This window comes from Citrus clementina, unplaced genomic scaffold (assembly GCF_000493195.1).
Source record: "Citrus clementina cultivar Clemenules unplaced genomic scaffold, Citrus_clementina_v1.0 scaffold_7, whole genome shotgun sequence".
NCBI lineage: Eukaryota > Viridiplantae > Streptophyta > Magnoliopsida > Sapindales > Rutaceae > Citrus > Citrus x clementina.
Window position 1 is genome coordinate 10,648,824 of NW_006262075.1, and position 15,943 is coordinate 10,664,766.

The 15,943-nt window shown below is 34.8% G+C and overlaps 1 protein-coding gene across 1 annotated transcript in view; it reads right to left on the reverse strand.

The window, feature by feature from the left end:
- The window catches only part of LOC18037524 (probable disease resistance protein At5g63020), a 9,325-nt gene extending 8,468 nt beyond the window's left edge, over nucleotides 1-857 (reverse strand). The window contains exon 1 of the mRNA XM_006427105.2: nucleotides 557-857. Coding sequence (XP_006427168.2) covers nucleotides 557-857 — 301 coding nt within the window. The remainder of the gene's footprint in view (nucleotides 1-556) is intronic.
- Nucleotides 858-15,943: the final 15,086 nt, after the last annotated feature.

Genomic DNA, 15,943 nt, shown 5'->3' on the forward strand with positions numbered 1-15,943 from the left:
TCCTGGTACCGAGAATTGGCATTCCTCTTGCTCAACCTCCACAACTTTTAAGTGATCATTTAAGTGCCTTGCATATGACTATTAACCCAGTCTTTCATGCTCGCTCGAAGCATATTGAATTAGATTATCACTTTACTAAGGCTTTGTCAAAAGCCATGTTCCGCGATTTTAGATACAAGCTTGGCGTTCATCAAATGTCACTTGCCAGCTTGAGGGGGGATGTTAAGCAAGCTGACCAAGATTACCAAAAGGAAAGTCATCAACGGTCAAGTCAACAAAGGGTTTATCACTCCACACAGCTTGCTCACGTCAAAGCTATTTGTCAAGGAATATCTCCAGCACGATTTTTACACTTGAATGCCAATATCATGTAGGAATATTTCATTCCTATTTTATAAAGATATTGTGCAATAGTTTAGGAAGTTACTTATTTTTCCTTTAATATTATTAAGCCTTTCAACGGCTACTTTGTCTTTATTTTGTATAAATAACTCTGTAAATTTCATTAAAATTACAGAACAAGAATTATACTCTTCATAGAATTTCTTTCATCCAAGACATAATTTCTCAATTTCCTGAGCGTTGTCTGATATCAATTCAGCTACTTCAAGCTCTACGGTTTGCACCCTCGAAAGCCATCCCTGCACTTGGTTCGTCCGTCTCATGTGTCTTTGTTCAGCAATGATAACCCTCCTTAATACATCGTTCCTTGTTTCAAGCAACTTTTGCAATTCAGTCTGCAAGGTGAGAATATTATCTTTAAGATCATTTATGTGTGCTGCTTTTCTAGCAGTGAAATCTGCGCAATGAGAGAAAAGGGCATCACAGGAGATTGAGAAAGAGCAAATGTTGCCCATATTTTGTAAAAGATTTCAATGAAGATATATGTAAAGAGTGAATGGAAGGAACTACATGCTAGCTTATGAAGTGGTTGATTAAACAGCTCTAGCTCTAGCCAAGGAAGAAAAAGTTTCTGAGGCTACAATTTTATGCATAAATTGGCAACAATGTAGCAAAGGAGTACTTTTTTCTATTATAGTTTTTGGGTTAATTATATTAGCTTTTTTTAAATTAGTTTATTTTTGTTTTTTTTAATTTGTCTGAAGCCTTAATTTTACCCTTTTTTTAGACATTTTCAAAATTGGATTTAGATTCAATGCTTACTTGAGTTTTGTATTAACTTTTTAAGAATATGCATAAGCAATTAGTAGCTATTGGATAAAAATATATATGTAGTTAGATTGTAACCCTACATTGCTATAAAAATATGGATAGCTGAAGATTATGAAAAGATCAACGCATCTTAACTTAGTACTAAATTTAAATTTTTTAGGAGTTTAAGTTATTGAGGAGTTGTATTTTTTTTTCCCAATATAGAAGCCAAAATTGCATAAACATCAAATATATTATATTTCATTTTTTTAATAAAATAAACAACTCAATAATTTTGTTTTTTTTTCCTAATATACAAGCCAAAATTGCATAAACATCAAATATATTATATTTCGTTTTTTTAATAAAATAAACAACTCAATAATTATAATTAGATGTTAAAATGAACAAGCATATCAATGGGTATGCAGGTGGCAAAAGAAGCAGCCTTGTCTTCTCTCTGATCATAGAGTCAGATTACTTAGAGGTGGTGGAGTTGGTAAACAACACTAAGGGCAGCAAAACAGAAATCTTTTGGATAATTTCATAAATTCAAAAATAAGGAAGAAATTTTCAGAATGTTATAGTTAACATGTCTCTAGACAATGTAATGCTTATGCTCATTCTTTGGCTAAATTGGCTCTAGGAGGAAATACACCTGCTGTCTAGTTAGAAACAATACCAGCAAAGGTTTCAAATGTGTTGGTGCTGTAATTAATCGAAAAGTTTACTTTTTTATATAAAAAAAATTAAATTTATTAAAACTTCAGTCAATTTGTACATCTCAAATTTGTTCATACTTACATAGGATCAGGCTACGGTGCAACAGTGGCACCGTGCCACAGTTGCACCTAAGGGGAATCCACTTACATATATAAAAATAACTTTTACTAACTTCTGGGCCGTGTAAAATTTTTGACTTCGGCCTAGAGTTAGCCCATAGGCTTTATCCCACTAAACAATAACAAATGGAAATTCAATCACTTAAGTCACTTTTGTAAAGTATCCCCCACTGATCGAAGATTCCTTTGAATTTCATATTTAAATGGACTTAAGTGCACTGAACCTACATAGACTCTGTTTAGTAGTTAATTCATGGGTGTTTGTAAACAATACTTCTAAATCTTGTTAACACGTACAAAACTATTTCTCAAGGGACATGAATTGTGGTAGTAGGTACGAGAAATACTTTTGATTTTTCATGTTGGAACTACTACATTATCATGATTGATTTCTGTACGATTTCAAATGAAAACAGTGCGATTCTCACACACATATTAAATAATGAAGTGAACAACTTCAAAGTGAACACATGGAAAAATTGGTTCTTCAATACCCACTTTAATTGTTCTTTAATTCTATACAAATGTTCGCAGGTGATCACTTTCCTTTCATGTAATCAATTAACTCCGTTCCTTTCCATTCCTGTAGTTAGAATTTGCAGTACAGTTTGCTTGTATAAATTAGGAGGCGGCATTAATTGGTTGGAATCGGGTTTGCTTAAAAAATGAACCGAACTGTACCTGATCAGTTTCAAGAACTTATGAACCGAATCACACCGAAATAATTTGGTTCGGTTCCAAAGTTTAGTTCGATTCAGTTTGTATAATTTGGTTCAAGAAATTTAATATTTTTTCTTTTAGACTTTTCACCTAAATTTGAATTGAATTAAAAAACCGATCGGTTCACAGTTTTTGAAACACTAGTTCGAAGCTGAATCAAATTGAATATCTACCCCTATAAATCAAAACAACTAACATCGACACTCCTTTTCTGATTCTTCTTTTGCTTATCAAATAACGCATCACTAATCAATAATTGTCATGTATTTAGTAATAGTTGACTTTTTACATCATCATTAATTAAATGATTTCGTAGTATCAATGAATGAATGATATATCATGCGCCACATCATTTGTACAAGAAAATTAGTATCTCAACTTTGTAAGCATATCATTACTCCATGTAAAAATACACCCTTACCCTCTCCACCTATTCATATATTTCGTAATTAGACCCTAAAAATTAAAAATTTCACCACAAAAAAAAGTCCTCAATGTTTTCTTTAAAATTATCGGCGGCGACATCATCCCTCGTCGGCGGCGGCTCCATCTCTCACCGGCATCCGATCTACAACCTTCAACAAAACCTAGGTTAGTCATTTTTCTTATTTTCATTAATTTAAAATGAGATTTTAGAATAATAATAGTTATAGCTTGAGATTAATAGTGGTGGTGATGATGTTTGTGGTGGTTGGGAGTATTGTTTTCGATTTTGGAGTGATTGTGCTTAATTTTTGCAGGTGGGGAGGGAGGGGGGCAGGGCGCGCGCGCGCGCCCATGCGCGGCACGCTGTTGCACCAGATGCTGTCGCACCAATTTTTTGGCCTGTCACACCAATTTTTTGGTGCGACAGGCAAAAATTAGATTTTTTTTTTGTAATGAGTTAATTTTTTTTTTTTGTAAATGTAATGTAATAATTTTATAAATATTACAAATACATAGCGAAATCAGAATCACCGGATATTGAAGTAAGCAAGATGTATTTTCGTTATGCCGATCACTTTCCTGGTCGAATTTCGAGCATGTGTATGTTATCTTCGGTCGTTAAAGCCATCGAGGAAAAATTAACAAACCGGCAGTTGCGTATGTTCAAAAAGGATATATTTGGGCATTTTTTGGAGTGTCGAAGTTTTCCATTTAGTGGGGTAATTTTGCACAATCTTCTACTGCGGCAAGTGGCCCATGAAGAAGATAGCCGTGAGGATCAGTTATGGTTTCAAATTGGTAAGCATTTGATTCGCTTGTCAATTGTCGAATGGTGCTTGGTTACTGGACTTTCATTTGGTGTTGATACCAATCAAAAAAATGATGAAATGGAGCAGAGGCTACGGAATACGTATTTTGGTGGTGTGCATCGTAAGATTAATGTGAAGCAATTCGATGCAGTATTTAAGGAGTTGAAATTCGAGGAAATTGACGATATGGACGCATTAAAGATTGCGCTGTTTTATTTTACGGACAGAGTACTAAATGCAAGAAAAAATCACTGTCAAATTAATTTCGATTGGCTTGACCAAGTTGATGATAAACAGTACTTCCGAAAGCGTCCATGGGGTCTATTGTCGTAGGAAATGATTTACGAGAGTCTTGACAATGCACTGTTCGAGAAAGACGAGAAATTTAAGAAGACTCGGTTGAAAAATCCAGATCATAATATTGAAAAATACAATCTTTACGGCTTTACGTCTGGGGTTCAGGTGCTATTTTTTTTTTGTTTATTACTAAGTTTTATAGTATTAAATATTTGATAGTTGTTTTATTTGATTTTTCACTTTGGTTGTTGTAGGCTTGGATTTACGAAGCAATCGGAGGGTTGCCATCAACATGGGTCGTCAAAACGAAGAATAAGATTCCCCGCATTCTGCAATGGAAGCCCATGGCGTCTTCGAGAATCAACTTTGCGGAGGTTTATTCGTTCTTCAACGACGAATCTCGTCTTGTAAGTAATATGTATTACTTATTTTTTTAACTTTACTAAATTTAAGTTATGTATACTTACTTAAAATTTTCAATTGAATTTATGGAAGGGGGACGTTTTACAAACTCTTGATCCAAATTTAAAGGAGAGTAGCAGAAATTATTGGCTCTCTGTGAAGGATTACTTGCCAAGCATTCCAGACTGGGTTCATAAGGTCGGTATACTCTAAGCACTAAAAATTTATTAATCGAAATTTTTGACTTTTCATTTACTAATTTTAAATGATACTTTATACAGCACCAACCCTCAATCAACGCGATGCCGTTGGTTACAAGGCAATCAGACGAGCATGACGATCATGACGACATACCAAACCCAATACCAGAGCAGCGTCATGACACTTTTGAGGATGAGGTGGGGCATGACACTTTTGAGGATGAGGTGGCTGTTGATGACCACCAGCAGCAAACAGACAACTCTGATGACGCACGGGATTCAGAGGTTAGAAATAATATACGATATTTTTTTTATAAATTATTATTTTTTTATTGTTATTCTAAAGTTTTATTTTTTTCTTTTGTAATAGTCGAGGACAAAGCAGTTTAATGATTACGTACGACGACGGCTGTATAAGATTGATCGTAACGTGTATGAAATAAAGTCAGAATTAAAAGATTTTAAAGAAACCGTTGTTGGCTTCATCGACACATTTTCTAAATGTCCAAATAAGGATTCTCCCACTGCACGCTCGTATGCGGTAAGCTAATTTAAATTTAATAATAATGTTCGTTTAACTTTTAATTTGATAGTTATTTAATATGTTCTTTTTGGCGAATGTATAGGCCCCGGATGACGTTGGAGTGTATACTGACGTGGGCAATGAAAATTTGTCTACGCCCACGTCATTGTATAGTTTCTACGGGGATGTAAGTGGGGAGAGCGTGCAGGTGTTCACAGAGGTGCCTCCGGGCGTTAGTAAGTTCAGCCGCGCGTACATACCGTCGTATGTTTATAACAGTCCTTACATGATTCCTCCGGTCAGGCGAGGACAGAACGTCCGGCCTTTACCTCAACCCCAAATCATGGAGCATGCGATTGACATGAGTACAAGTGTGGATGTAAATCCACTGAGAGGATTGGAGGACTCTAGTCTGTTTGCTGAGTTTGATCGATGGTTCACTGGTGATAGCAGAGTCTGCCGGAGAGTCCAGCACCCGCGGTCATTCTTTCAAATAATTTTGGGGACAACTTCGATGGGATGGCTAGGCGATGAGGTATTTATAATTTCCTCGTGGTGTATACTGTTGTGGATTTGTGTATAAATTTTTTTTAAAACTCGTAATATTTCTGTTTCTCTACAGCATATTCACGAGTATCTCCGCTTGATTAGCGAGAAACAACGGCAGTATCCAAATGCCTTACTCCAACGTGTCACACATACTGACACATTTTTTTGGGTAACGTGCCGACAAAACTTATAAATTTTATTAAATTATAAAAATTTAAGTTTTATTAATTTATGCATTTCTTGGTTATCTATGTATTAGGTGTTCTTGAATCAATTATGGAATAACGGGAATTGTGCAGTCGATTCAATGGTATTCGACGACCGCTTGAATAGTTATCTTTGTGGGCGACAACACACAATGTCTAAATCAATGATGGATGTCGATATGGTATATATTTTATTACATTTCACATGCTATATAATGAAAATATTCAAGTTGTTGCTATTTCTTTGTTGTATTTTAATTTCATACATAACGAACATGTTTTTCAATTGTTATATGCAGTTACTCATCCCTGTTAACTTGGACGGCGGGCATTGGGTACTAGCACGAGTTGACTTTCGGAAAAATAAAGTCTAAATTTATGACTCATTACTCTCAAATCGTGACGACAAAAGGTACAAGTTGAAATTCAAGCCACTTGAAGTTATATTCCCTCGATGGTTGGAATATGTTGGCTTCTACAATATCCGACCGAAGTTGCGGAGTGAAGACCCGTGGAAAGTTATCGCAGTTAAGAGCGCGCCACAACAAGAGCCCGGAACTGGCGATTACGGTGTTTTTGTATTGATGGTTACGATGTATTTAATGTTCGGGCTTAGATTGGAGTTTAACGCCAGTCATGTCGAGTACTTTAGAAAGAAGATTGCGGTTGATATATTTAATGACGATATTATATTGTAAACCTATGTAGTAATTTAAATGTTGAAATTTGTATTTTTTTTTTACTTCGCGCACTTAAGTTTATATAATTTTAATGCCTCACATTTTAAACTTTAAATAAAGTTTTATGAAATATAAGTGTACAATACACAAAAAACAGTAACATTTTTAACCAACGAAACACAAAAACAATAATAGTTTTTACAAACTCATAACACACAAAATACAACTAACTTCGAGTCGACGCAATGGGATTCTTACATCTCTTACGATTATGGCCTAGTTCATGACACCGACCGCATCTTACAGTCCGCCGGTCAACGTCCTCGCCAGCCGAGGGTATTCTGAGCTCTTTACGACGGCCAGGTGGTGGTGCCTCAACTGGTGGGTATACTTGCATCTCCTGAATTTCATCTGGAACTTCCCAATCAGCCACATCACCAACTGGCTATACTGGTTGTGCATAAGCCATCGCCAACGATTCTGTAGTGTAAAAGTCCGAGCAAAGATTAATAAAATCTACCCGGTGTGTTAAACACGCCGCAATTGCATGAGCACACACAAGCTGATCAAGCTGGAACACTCTGCAGGAGCAAGTTCTCTTTTGCAAGTCAACCAAACCTTCCTTAAGCCCACCGCCTACCACTTGAAATCGATGCGGAGACACCGGCCGAACTATCATTCTTTCAGCTATAGTTCTCCTCTCAGTGACTATTTCATCCGCCCATGTTGTTAGCCGAGTAGTCATTGATTCAGCCACAATTTTTCTATCATAAAACCATTGCTGCATTGTTTTTCTAAAGTGATCAATAAGATAAGTAACAGGAAATTTTCGAGGTTCCCGCATGAAAGAATTAACACTCTCCGCGATGTTGGTGGTAAGTATGCTGTACCTCCTACCTTCAAACTGAAACATTGCCCAATTACACGTACCGACATTATTTTCTAGGTAATCAGCCGCTCCCAAGTGGATTATCCACAACCCTTCAAGTTGTCTCTTAAATTCCTCATGGCCATATGCTTTTGCTGCATTAATAAAGGCAGGCTCAAATTGATCCCAAAGAGCTTTGGACATTCTAAACTGAGACTTAATGTTACCTTTGACGTGGTAAAAACAAACGCCATGACTTGCATTGTGAAATACTTTAAGAACGGCTCTCCTTATGGCAGTGCATCGATCAGAGATAATTACCAACTCAGGTCTATCGCCAATCACTCCGTGTAACTTCATCATAAACCATTCCCAAGCATCATTGTTTTCTGAATCCATGATCCCAATGGCTAACGGATACAATTGATTGTTACCATCAAGACATGTTGCCACGAACATGCTTCCACGATATAGTCCCTTCAAATGAGTACCATCTACAGCAATGACAGGCCGAATGTACTGCATAAAACCCTTGATGGAAGATCCGAGTGCTACAAAATAGTACAAGAAATTACCATCTCCATCCTGCTCGAGGTGAGTGACTGTACCCTCATTAGTTGTAGTTAGTACGTGAGAGTATTTAGAGAGCAAGTTGTATGACTCTGCAGGGTTTCCTCGAACTATTTCAAGACCAACTTCTCTTGCCCGATATGCCTGCTGGTATGTTAACTGAACACCGTATTCCTGTTGCATATCTGCTCTTATGTCATTCGGAGTATAAATCCTCTTGTCTTGAATATATTTTTCTGCGATAATATGACCGAAAACCTGGCTCCTTACTTGATGACGTCCATCAACCAATACCTCATTATGACAAGTATGTACATTGTCAATTCTCTTCACCACCCAAGGAACATTTTGCTCGTTCGAACATCTAGTTGCTTGAATACGCCATTTACATGATTCTGAACAACAGTGAGCCTCAAAACGTGTCGTAGTAGACCGTGCAATCTTGAAATCAAACTTATCTCTAAAGGCAACCTTGCGTAGTTGTAATATAAACTCATTCTTCTCAGCAAATAGCTTACCCACACTGATATCATCTGAATCACAACTGCTAACAAAGCTTGGAGCAACCATGTTCGAAGGCAAAGTTGGAGCAAGACTTGTAAGAGGGTCAATTCGCCTTCTCGATCGAACCATAGAAGGACTAGGTCTATTGCCTCTGTTATTCACAGGAGTATTGTCTTCACACTCATCGTCGTGCTGAAACGACGGAACATTCGAAGGACCAGCTCCTCCATCATCACCATCATTATTGAAATGAGTGCCCCTCGTATTATTAGAAGGTTCTGCACAAACATTATCCCCCTCTGTCTCATGATGAAAATCATCATTGTCCCGAAAATCATTGTTGTGATACGGAGAATACCGTTGCTCCAACGACGTCGTTATTGGAAATACCGTTGCTCCAACATCCTCTAACGTAACGCCGTTATCATCAATGTTGTCATGATTGTCATGGATTGGAGAGTAATATTGCTGCAGCGATATTGTCCTTGGCAACAGCTCTTCATCATTATCGGGGCCAGACATATTTGCTTTAAACGAAGTTTCTGTATCGACATGTGGCTCAATACCTTCGCTCGGAACTCGAGGTGATGTGGTCACGAATATAGGAATGCATCCAAAATTGGCTACGTCGGATGCCATATACAACACAACCCTCACCATTTCATCATCAAATATATCCATGGACAGTGCACATATACGATATAATGTGTTACTAGACCTCAAAGTTGTCTTCATTGTAATACTATATTCATTAGGGTTTATTTGTAACACCTCGTATACTCTTGCCAATAACTGATCAAACAGACAATTTTTCCCAACCAAAAAAGCTCGATTTTTACCATTCACATACTCCATACGGCCATCCTCTAATGTCTCCCACCAACCATCGTAACACAATTCAAGTACAACTGAATCCATTAAGCCTGAAATTATCAAAAAAAAATTAATTGGATCCGGATTAAATTAATACAGTTTTAATGAATCTCTAAGGCTTGGTGCGACAGGCAGAAATTTTTGGTGCGACAGGCAGCCTGTCGCCGGATTCACCCACAATTCAATTAAGCAAGTTCAGAAAATAACTCATACCACTAAGTGATGCCGATTAGTGTTGGATTCGGATAGATTATGATCGGATTTCACCTTTACTGTTGTCTTTTGCCGTCGACGTTGGTTGATGATTAAGCTGCGTTTGGTTTGACGATATGGGAGAAAGATTATTGCTTTTGGTCTGTAAAGAAGGGTAATTTGGGGAGAAAGGCTTGTGTTTGGCTAATGTTGACAGAAAAAAATTGATAGGGTTAGTTGTGAAAATAACAAAATATTTATGGCTATTTTCGTAAATTTTCCAAAAATTATATAAATTGAAAATTTAAATAAAAGTGGGCTTATTTGAACCAACGAAGTTCCTCTCCATACTTATTTTAAAAAAATAAATTCATTATTAAAATTTCAAAATTTACAAATCTCAAAATTCCCCTTCACATATTACTTCCTCTCTTTATCTTATAATTGTAAATTCTCTCTCCCTGTTGTGCAAACTAAACACCCAATTTTACTCTCTTTTTTTAAAAAAGGAAAATTATCAGCCATATACCCTTAAATGACACTCGTATCAAATGTGTGTGAACACTTTTCAAGTGTATCACTCGTATACCCTAAGTTGACAAAACACATCTGTCATCCACCAATCCGTTAACTTCCGTTAGAAAGTTAATAGAATTGTGGCAAATTGACTATTTTACCTTTGAAACTCAAAATGAGGTAAAAATATAAATTTACCCAAAAATTAACGTAAATTTTCAATACACAATTTTTTTTATATTGTTATTAACAATACATTTTTTTGATTAAAAAAATAAATTATTAATGGTACATATTATTAACAATTATCCATAAAAAATATTCATATTATACCATAAAAAATTATTAACAACATATTATTTACAATTATACATATTATACCATAAAAATTTCCAATTGGAGCTTGCACTACTAGAAAAATGGTCTTTACTGATACTTATCTTGTGACACTTAATTAAAAAGTATCAGTAATTACATGTGTTTGGGGCATTTTCCGTGTTTAACAGATAAGTATCACAAATTTTCAATACTATAGTGTCTGTAAATTAAGTATCACAAATATGTGACATTAAGGTATTAGTAATTAAAAAAATAAAATTTTAATTTTGTATCCACTGGGAGTCGAACCACAGACTTCTATACTTTAACTTTTTAATTTTAAACGTTAAGCCACCAAACCACAAGTTGCATTTTTACTTAATAAACAATAATTATTAAAAATTAAATTAAATTATCTAGAAAGTAGAAACTATTTCGTTTTAATGAGGTGTACATGGAAACCTAAAATCTAAAAATTTTGACGAGCAAAAAATCTATCCCCACCGCCACTTTCTTCTTTGAACCGAAGCTCTCTTCTCTCTCTCTCCCCCCTCTCTCTCTCTCTACCTCTCTCTCTAACAACGTTCTACCTCACAAGTCGTTGCTGTAAACCTTCAAAATAAGCCGCCATCCTTGAGCTAAAATACCCTTGGGAAAAAGCCTAGAAAGTGTTGTGAAGAACTTGGCCAAAGTTAGGGTTCGAAAGTCAGATTCAAAAAATTAGGGCTTTTTTTTTAGGGGTATTTTATTGTTTTTAATGTTGAGTTCAGAGAGGCCATCGACATTGTGGGGGTTTAAGACAAGGGGATTGGGCCCTACAGAGCCAAGAAGGCAAGTTAGAGGCGATTCCTTGATGAGAATGCTGATGCTTCTGAAATGGATTTTCTTGGAGGAGACCTTGCTGTTTCAGCCTTTGCAGATCTTTCTTTTGATCTTCCATTGAGGTGGTTTAGAGAAAAAGGAATTCATGGACATCTTTTTGCATGTGCTGGGAACGTTGCCAAGTTAATAGAGAATGAATACGGAATTTCTCTTTGCCAAAGTTTTTGGAGTCAACTCGAAGTTCTGTTGGAGCTGGGATTGTTTTTCCCACAAACCTATTCCGCCTGGAGGTGAGTTATCTGTTCTGTTGAGTTTATGGAATTTAAGCAACATATGATGCTTTGATCTGGGTGGTTGTATGATTGAGGAAAGATATATGATGCATTATCAATCAAGGATCTGAAGGTATCTTGGCCTTAGTAAATGGTCATTTAGAGTTCTTCAGGACCAGTTTTTTCTTTGAAAAATAATTATGATTGAACACTATCTTAAAATGATTAAAAGTTAATTCATTTCGGAATAAAAGGAGGTCCTATACTTCCATAATCAAGAACTGTTAAGGGAAATATTTGATTTTTACTTTGTGGGTCATTATCCATAAGTAATATTTGCAAACATCTAACTCTATAATTGGGAAAGTTGATTTTTGGGTATTTGTCAAACATTTAAATATGTGGGGGACCATCCCATTGAACTAGTAGATATTTATATGGATGTCCATTGAGCTTTTGTTTAACTTCAAATGTCTACTTCTTGAGTCATTACTTCTATATATGTAAATCCTAGTTTAAAGTGCCTGCAGAGAGGTGATTGTTTCTATTTCCATGCTTAAGTTCATCATGAAGTTTCCTTTGATAAACTTGCAGTAGAAAACATGGAGGGGAATGAGTAGGGAAAGAGCATTACATTGTTGGTCAGATTTAGGAAATGCTTGATGGAGTGCCCTTCTTATACCTCTTCATTTTTTTGGACTTGGCTTGTAAATTGTATTATCACCTTGCCAAATAGAAGTCAATTTTTAGTCCTTGTTTTTCTTCCTTTAATCTAAGATTGAATAACTTTTTGCATGAATACCGCCATATTTAGAAAATTTGTAATTATTATTCATTGATTGGTAAGCTAAATCTCACCTCTCTGTTTGGTTGAAATAAAAAAAAAATTATTCAAAATCAACTAGCAAACTTTTAATTTTTTTTCGTTTCTGCAAAATGTGCAGCTTCCATGATATTTTTTTCTCTGTATTACATTTGCCATACACACTGTCTTCTGAATCTTATTCGGTACTGATGTTGCTGATAGGCAGGTGAACTTATGAAACTTGACTACCAAAGAAAGGTTGCTATGCTTAACAAGCAAAAGAAACGAGGTACTAACTCTGAAGCACTGGAGAAAATAAAAGCAGCAGTCAGTCATCTGCACACAAGATATATTGTCGATATGCAATCCATGGATTCAACAGTTCTCGAAATAAATCGTTTACGAGATGAGCAGCTATATCCAAAACTTGTTCAGCTTGTTGATGGGTATGTTTCGTTCTGAGAAAAACTTCTGAAGTTAAATGTTCTTGTATCTTATTCCATTTGGTTATTTGGAATTGAATTATTATGTGTCAAAAATGAACTGAACAGTAAGACAGAACAAGAATTACTGGGACTTGTTTAGATGGTTTGACTGCTTAAGCTGATGCATTAGAAGATGCTGGATGTAAATTTTAATTAAGTTTGGCAATTAACTAGGTACTTAAGTTTATCATGCGAAATTCATTAAAGTTTTCACGAAAATGAACAGAATCGGTTTTGCTTGGGACCTGCACTACTGGGATTTTTTTATTCATTTCTATAGACATACAATATTATCACCATGCCATGCCTAGGAAGAACCTGTGGTAAAATAATGATTTATTCCACTTGGAATAGTTCCTGCGGTGGGTAAATTGAACGAAAATAAATTTCTAGTCTCATAGGACTATTTCTCTTTTGCACTTCCTTGACATTAACCGGTTGTTAGTAGTTTCAGACAAAACTTCTTTGCTCAGTTTGACTAGAAGAAAGATATGCGAAGAATATACAAATTGCTTATTTAGGTTGAATAGGTTTTTTTTTTTTTTTAGCTTGCGTTCACTGCATTTTGGAAACAATCTTTGGTGGGTTTATTTGGAGTTCTTGATGGCACATTTATTATTGAACTCATAAACTATCCAGCTCTAGTTGCACACTTTTCCTTCTTTATCATACTCTTTATAATTCTAAGGGTGCTCTTATTGGTGTTAGAAGAATGCTTTATTGCTCTCCATGAGTCGAATGATTTTGGAAGTAAAAAATGTTGAATGTGATCTAAATGCAAAACATAATGATACCACCCCTGCTGCATGTCTTAAGCAGGCAACAAATTTTATGCAATTGGCATTCTCACATTTTATTAAGTTCATCTTTTTTTCATCTTAGCTTCATGCTAATGGCATTCTCTCGAATGCTTCTCTCATCTTATGTTGATTTCCTTCTTTCCTTGTATTACTTTTTGAGTCACTTTTCCTCTCCATCTCAATATTTTCATTTTGGTTACTCATCCTATAACTTCATGTGTCGATTTGCAAGCTGGTCTTGTTTTACCATTGAATTTCTGCATAACTGCGCTACCGCATTTGTACGACCACATTCTCCTTTATAAACCATTTATTTTTATCTCATTGTATGAAAACCACTGCTGGTATTGACAAACTGTTTATCTTCAAAAACAATTTCTCCTAAAGAGATTTTGCACAAAACCTGAAGTCCCGTTTATGGCATGCAGGATGGCATTAATGTGGGGGACCATCCCATTTCTGAGGTCTGTACCAGTTTGGATCTATACCAGTTTGGAGAACTAGTAATTTCTCGTAAGTAATATTATCCATTATTTCATGAGCTAATGTTTAAAGCGATTTTTGGGTTATGATGTCAATCAAGTTAAAGCAACATTACTTGTGAGTGGAAATATATAATGATTATATTTTTATTCTACTTTTTTTTTATCTTCTTAAAGTTTATAATTAGGCAAAATTAATGAATACTTAATTACAATTTAGGGTGATATTCTTTAAATGGTTCACATGAATAGATTTAAGTAGTATAATAAATCTCTTACTCACTTTATAAAGGCTTAACTAAGTTTACAAAATTATTTCTTTTAGTAGTAATAATTTTGGATCGAACTCTCAAATTATTGAAATATTTTATGTCCAAGCTTTATTATGCCTAATATAAATATGGAGATTCATAGTTATTTTATGCCCAGTTTAAGGAAACTGCAGTTTGAGAACTTATTTTTTGCCTTGTTAAATAAGCTTTTAGAATGAATAAATTGAGGAAATGAGTGGTGATTTATTTATAATAGAGCATTTGTGATAACTTTTAACTATGCACAAAAATCATTTGGTATATGTAGATAGAGTAACATGCTTGTGCTGAAAGTAGATATTACATTGAAAACTTCTTGGCTGCTATAGTTTGCTATATATATAACCTTTACCAAAAGAGAATAATTGAGTTTATTTATAAATAGCTTATGAGTATTTTTTTCTTTCGAACAAAATAATTTTATTTCTGTTAATTGTTGTTTCTCTAATGGCTCGATATTGGCAGCTAATTTTTTTTTTCTTTTCCATGTATTCATATGCAGATTTGATCAATGTGTTTGAAGTCTTTATTCTTCAACTTCACTTATATCCTAACCTATACAGTCTATTGAATGGAGAAGCTGCTGGTGGATAACGCAATTATACTACTCATATTCAAAGAGTGAAAGGCAGTCATCCTTGTCAATTTAGCTTATAGATTTATTAAATTTAGCCACAAGTAGTAGGCATTTGATTGGATAGTAGAAATTTTTATGTATTGAATTTGGATTATTTAGTTATGAGAGTAGGATATCTCATATTTTTGTTATTGAAGTTTTGGAATTTGTAATATATACTAATAATATTTAAATGTGAAATGAAAGATTTTATGATATAAATCAATTTCTTTTTGTTATTTTGTGGTGCCTTTTAATTTTCCGAATAAATCAATAAGTAATGATCCAATTCAATTTTTTATTTTTTTAAAATAAATTAACTAGTGATACCATGGTAACAATAATCATAGACACTAATAAAATATCAATAACTACTAATACTATGGTGTCATAATATCGGTGATACTGTAGTAATAGTAATCACTGACACCACTTACAAGTGTCACTATTTTTCTGACTCCCAGATTACTGACACAATTAACAAGTGTCAGTGAAAGTAATTTCTGACACTATTCTAAAGTCAGTAAAGACCATTTTTCTAGTAGTGTTGGAGGAGTAGATCTCCAAAAATTTAGGTTAAATTTTGGAGGAGTAGATTCGGTTGTAAAGTAGTTTTTTTTTAGCAATTATTAACAATTATCTGATAAATGGGATGACATGTCATTTTTATCAATATATATCATATGACATGTCATTTTTTACT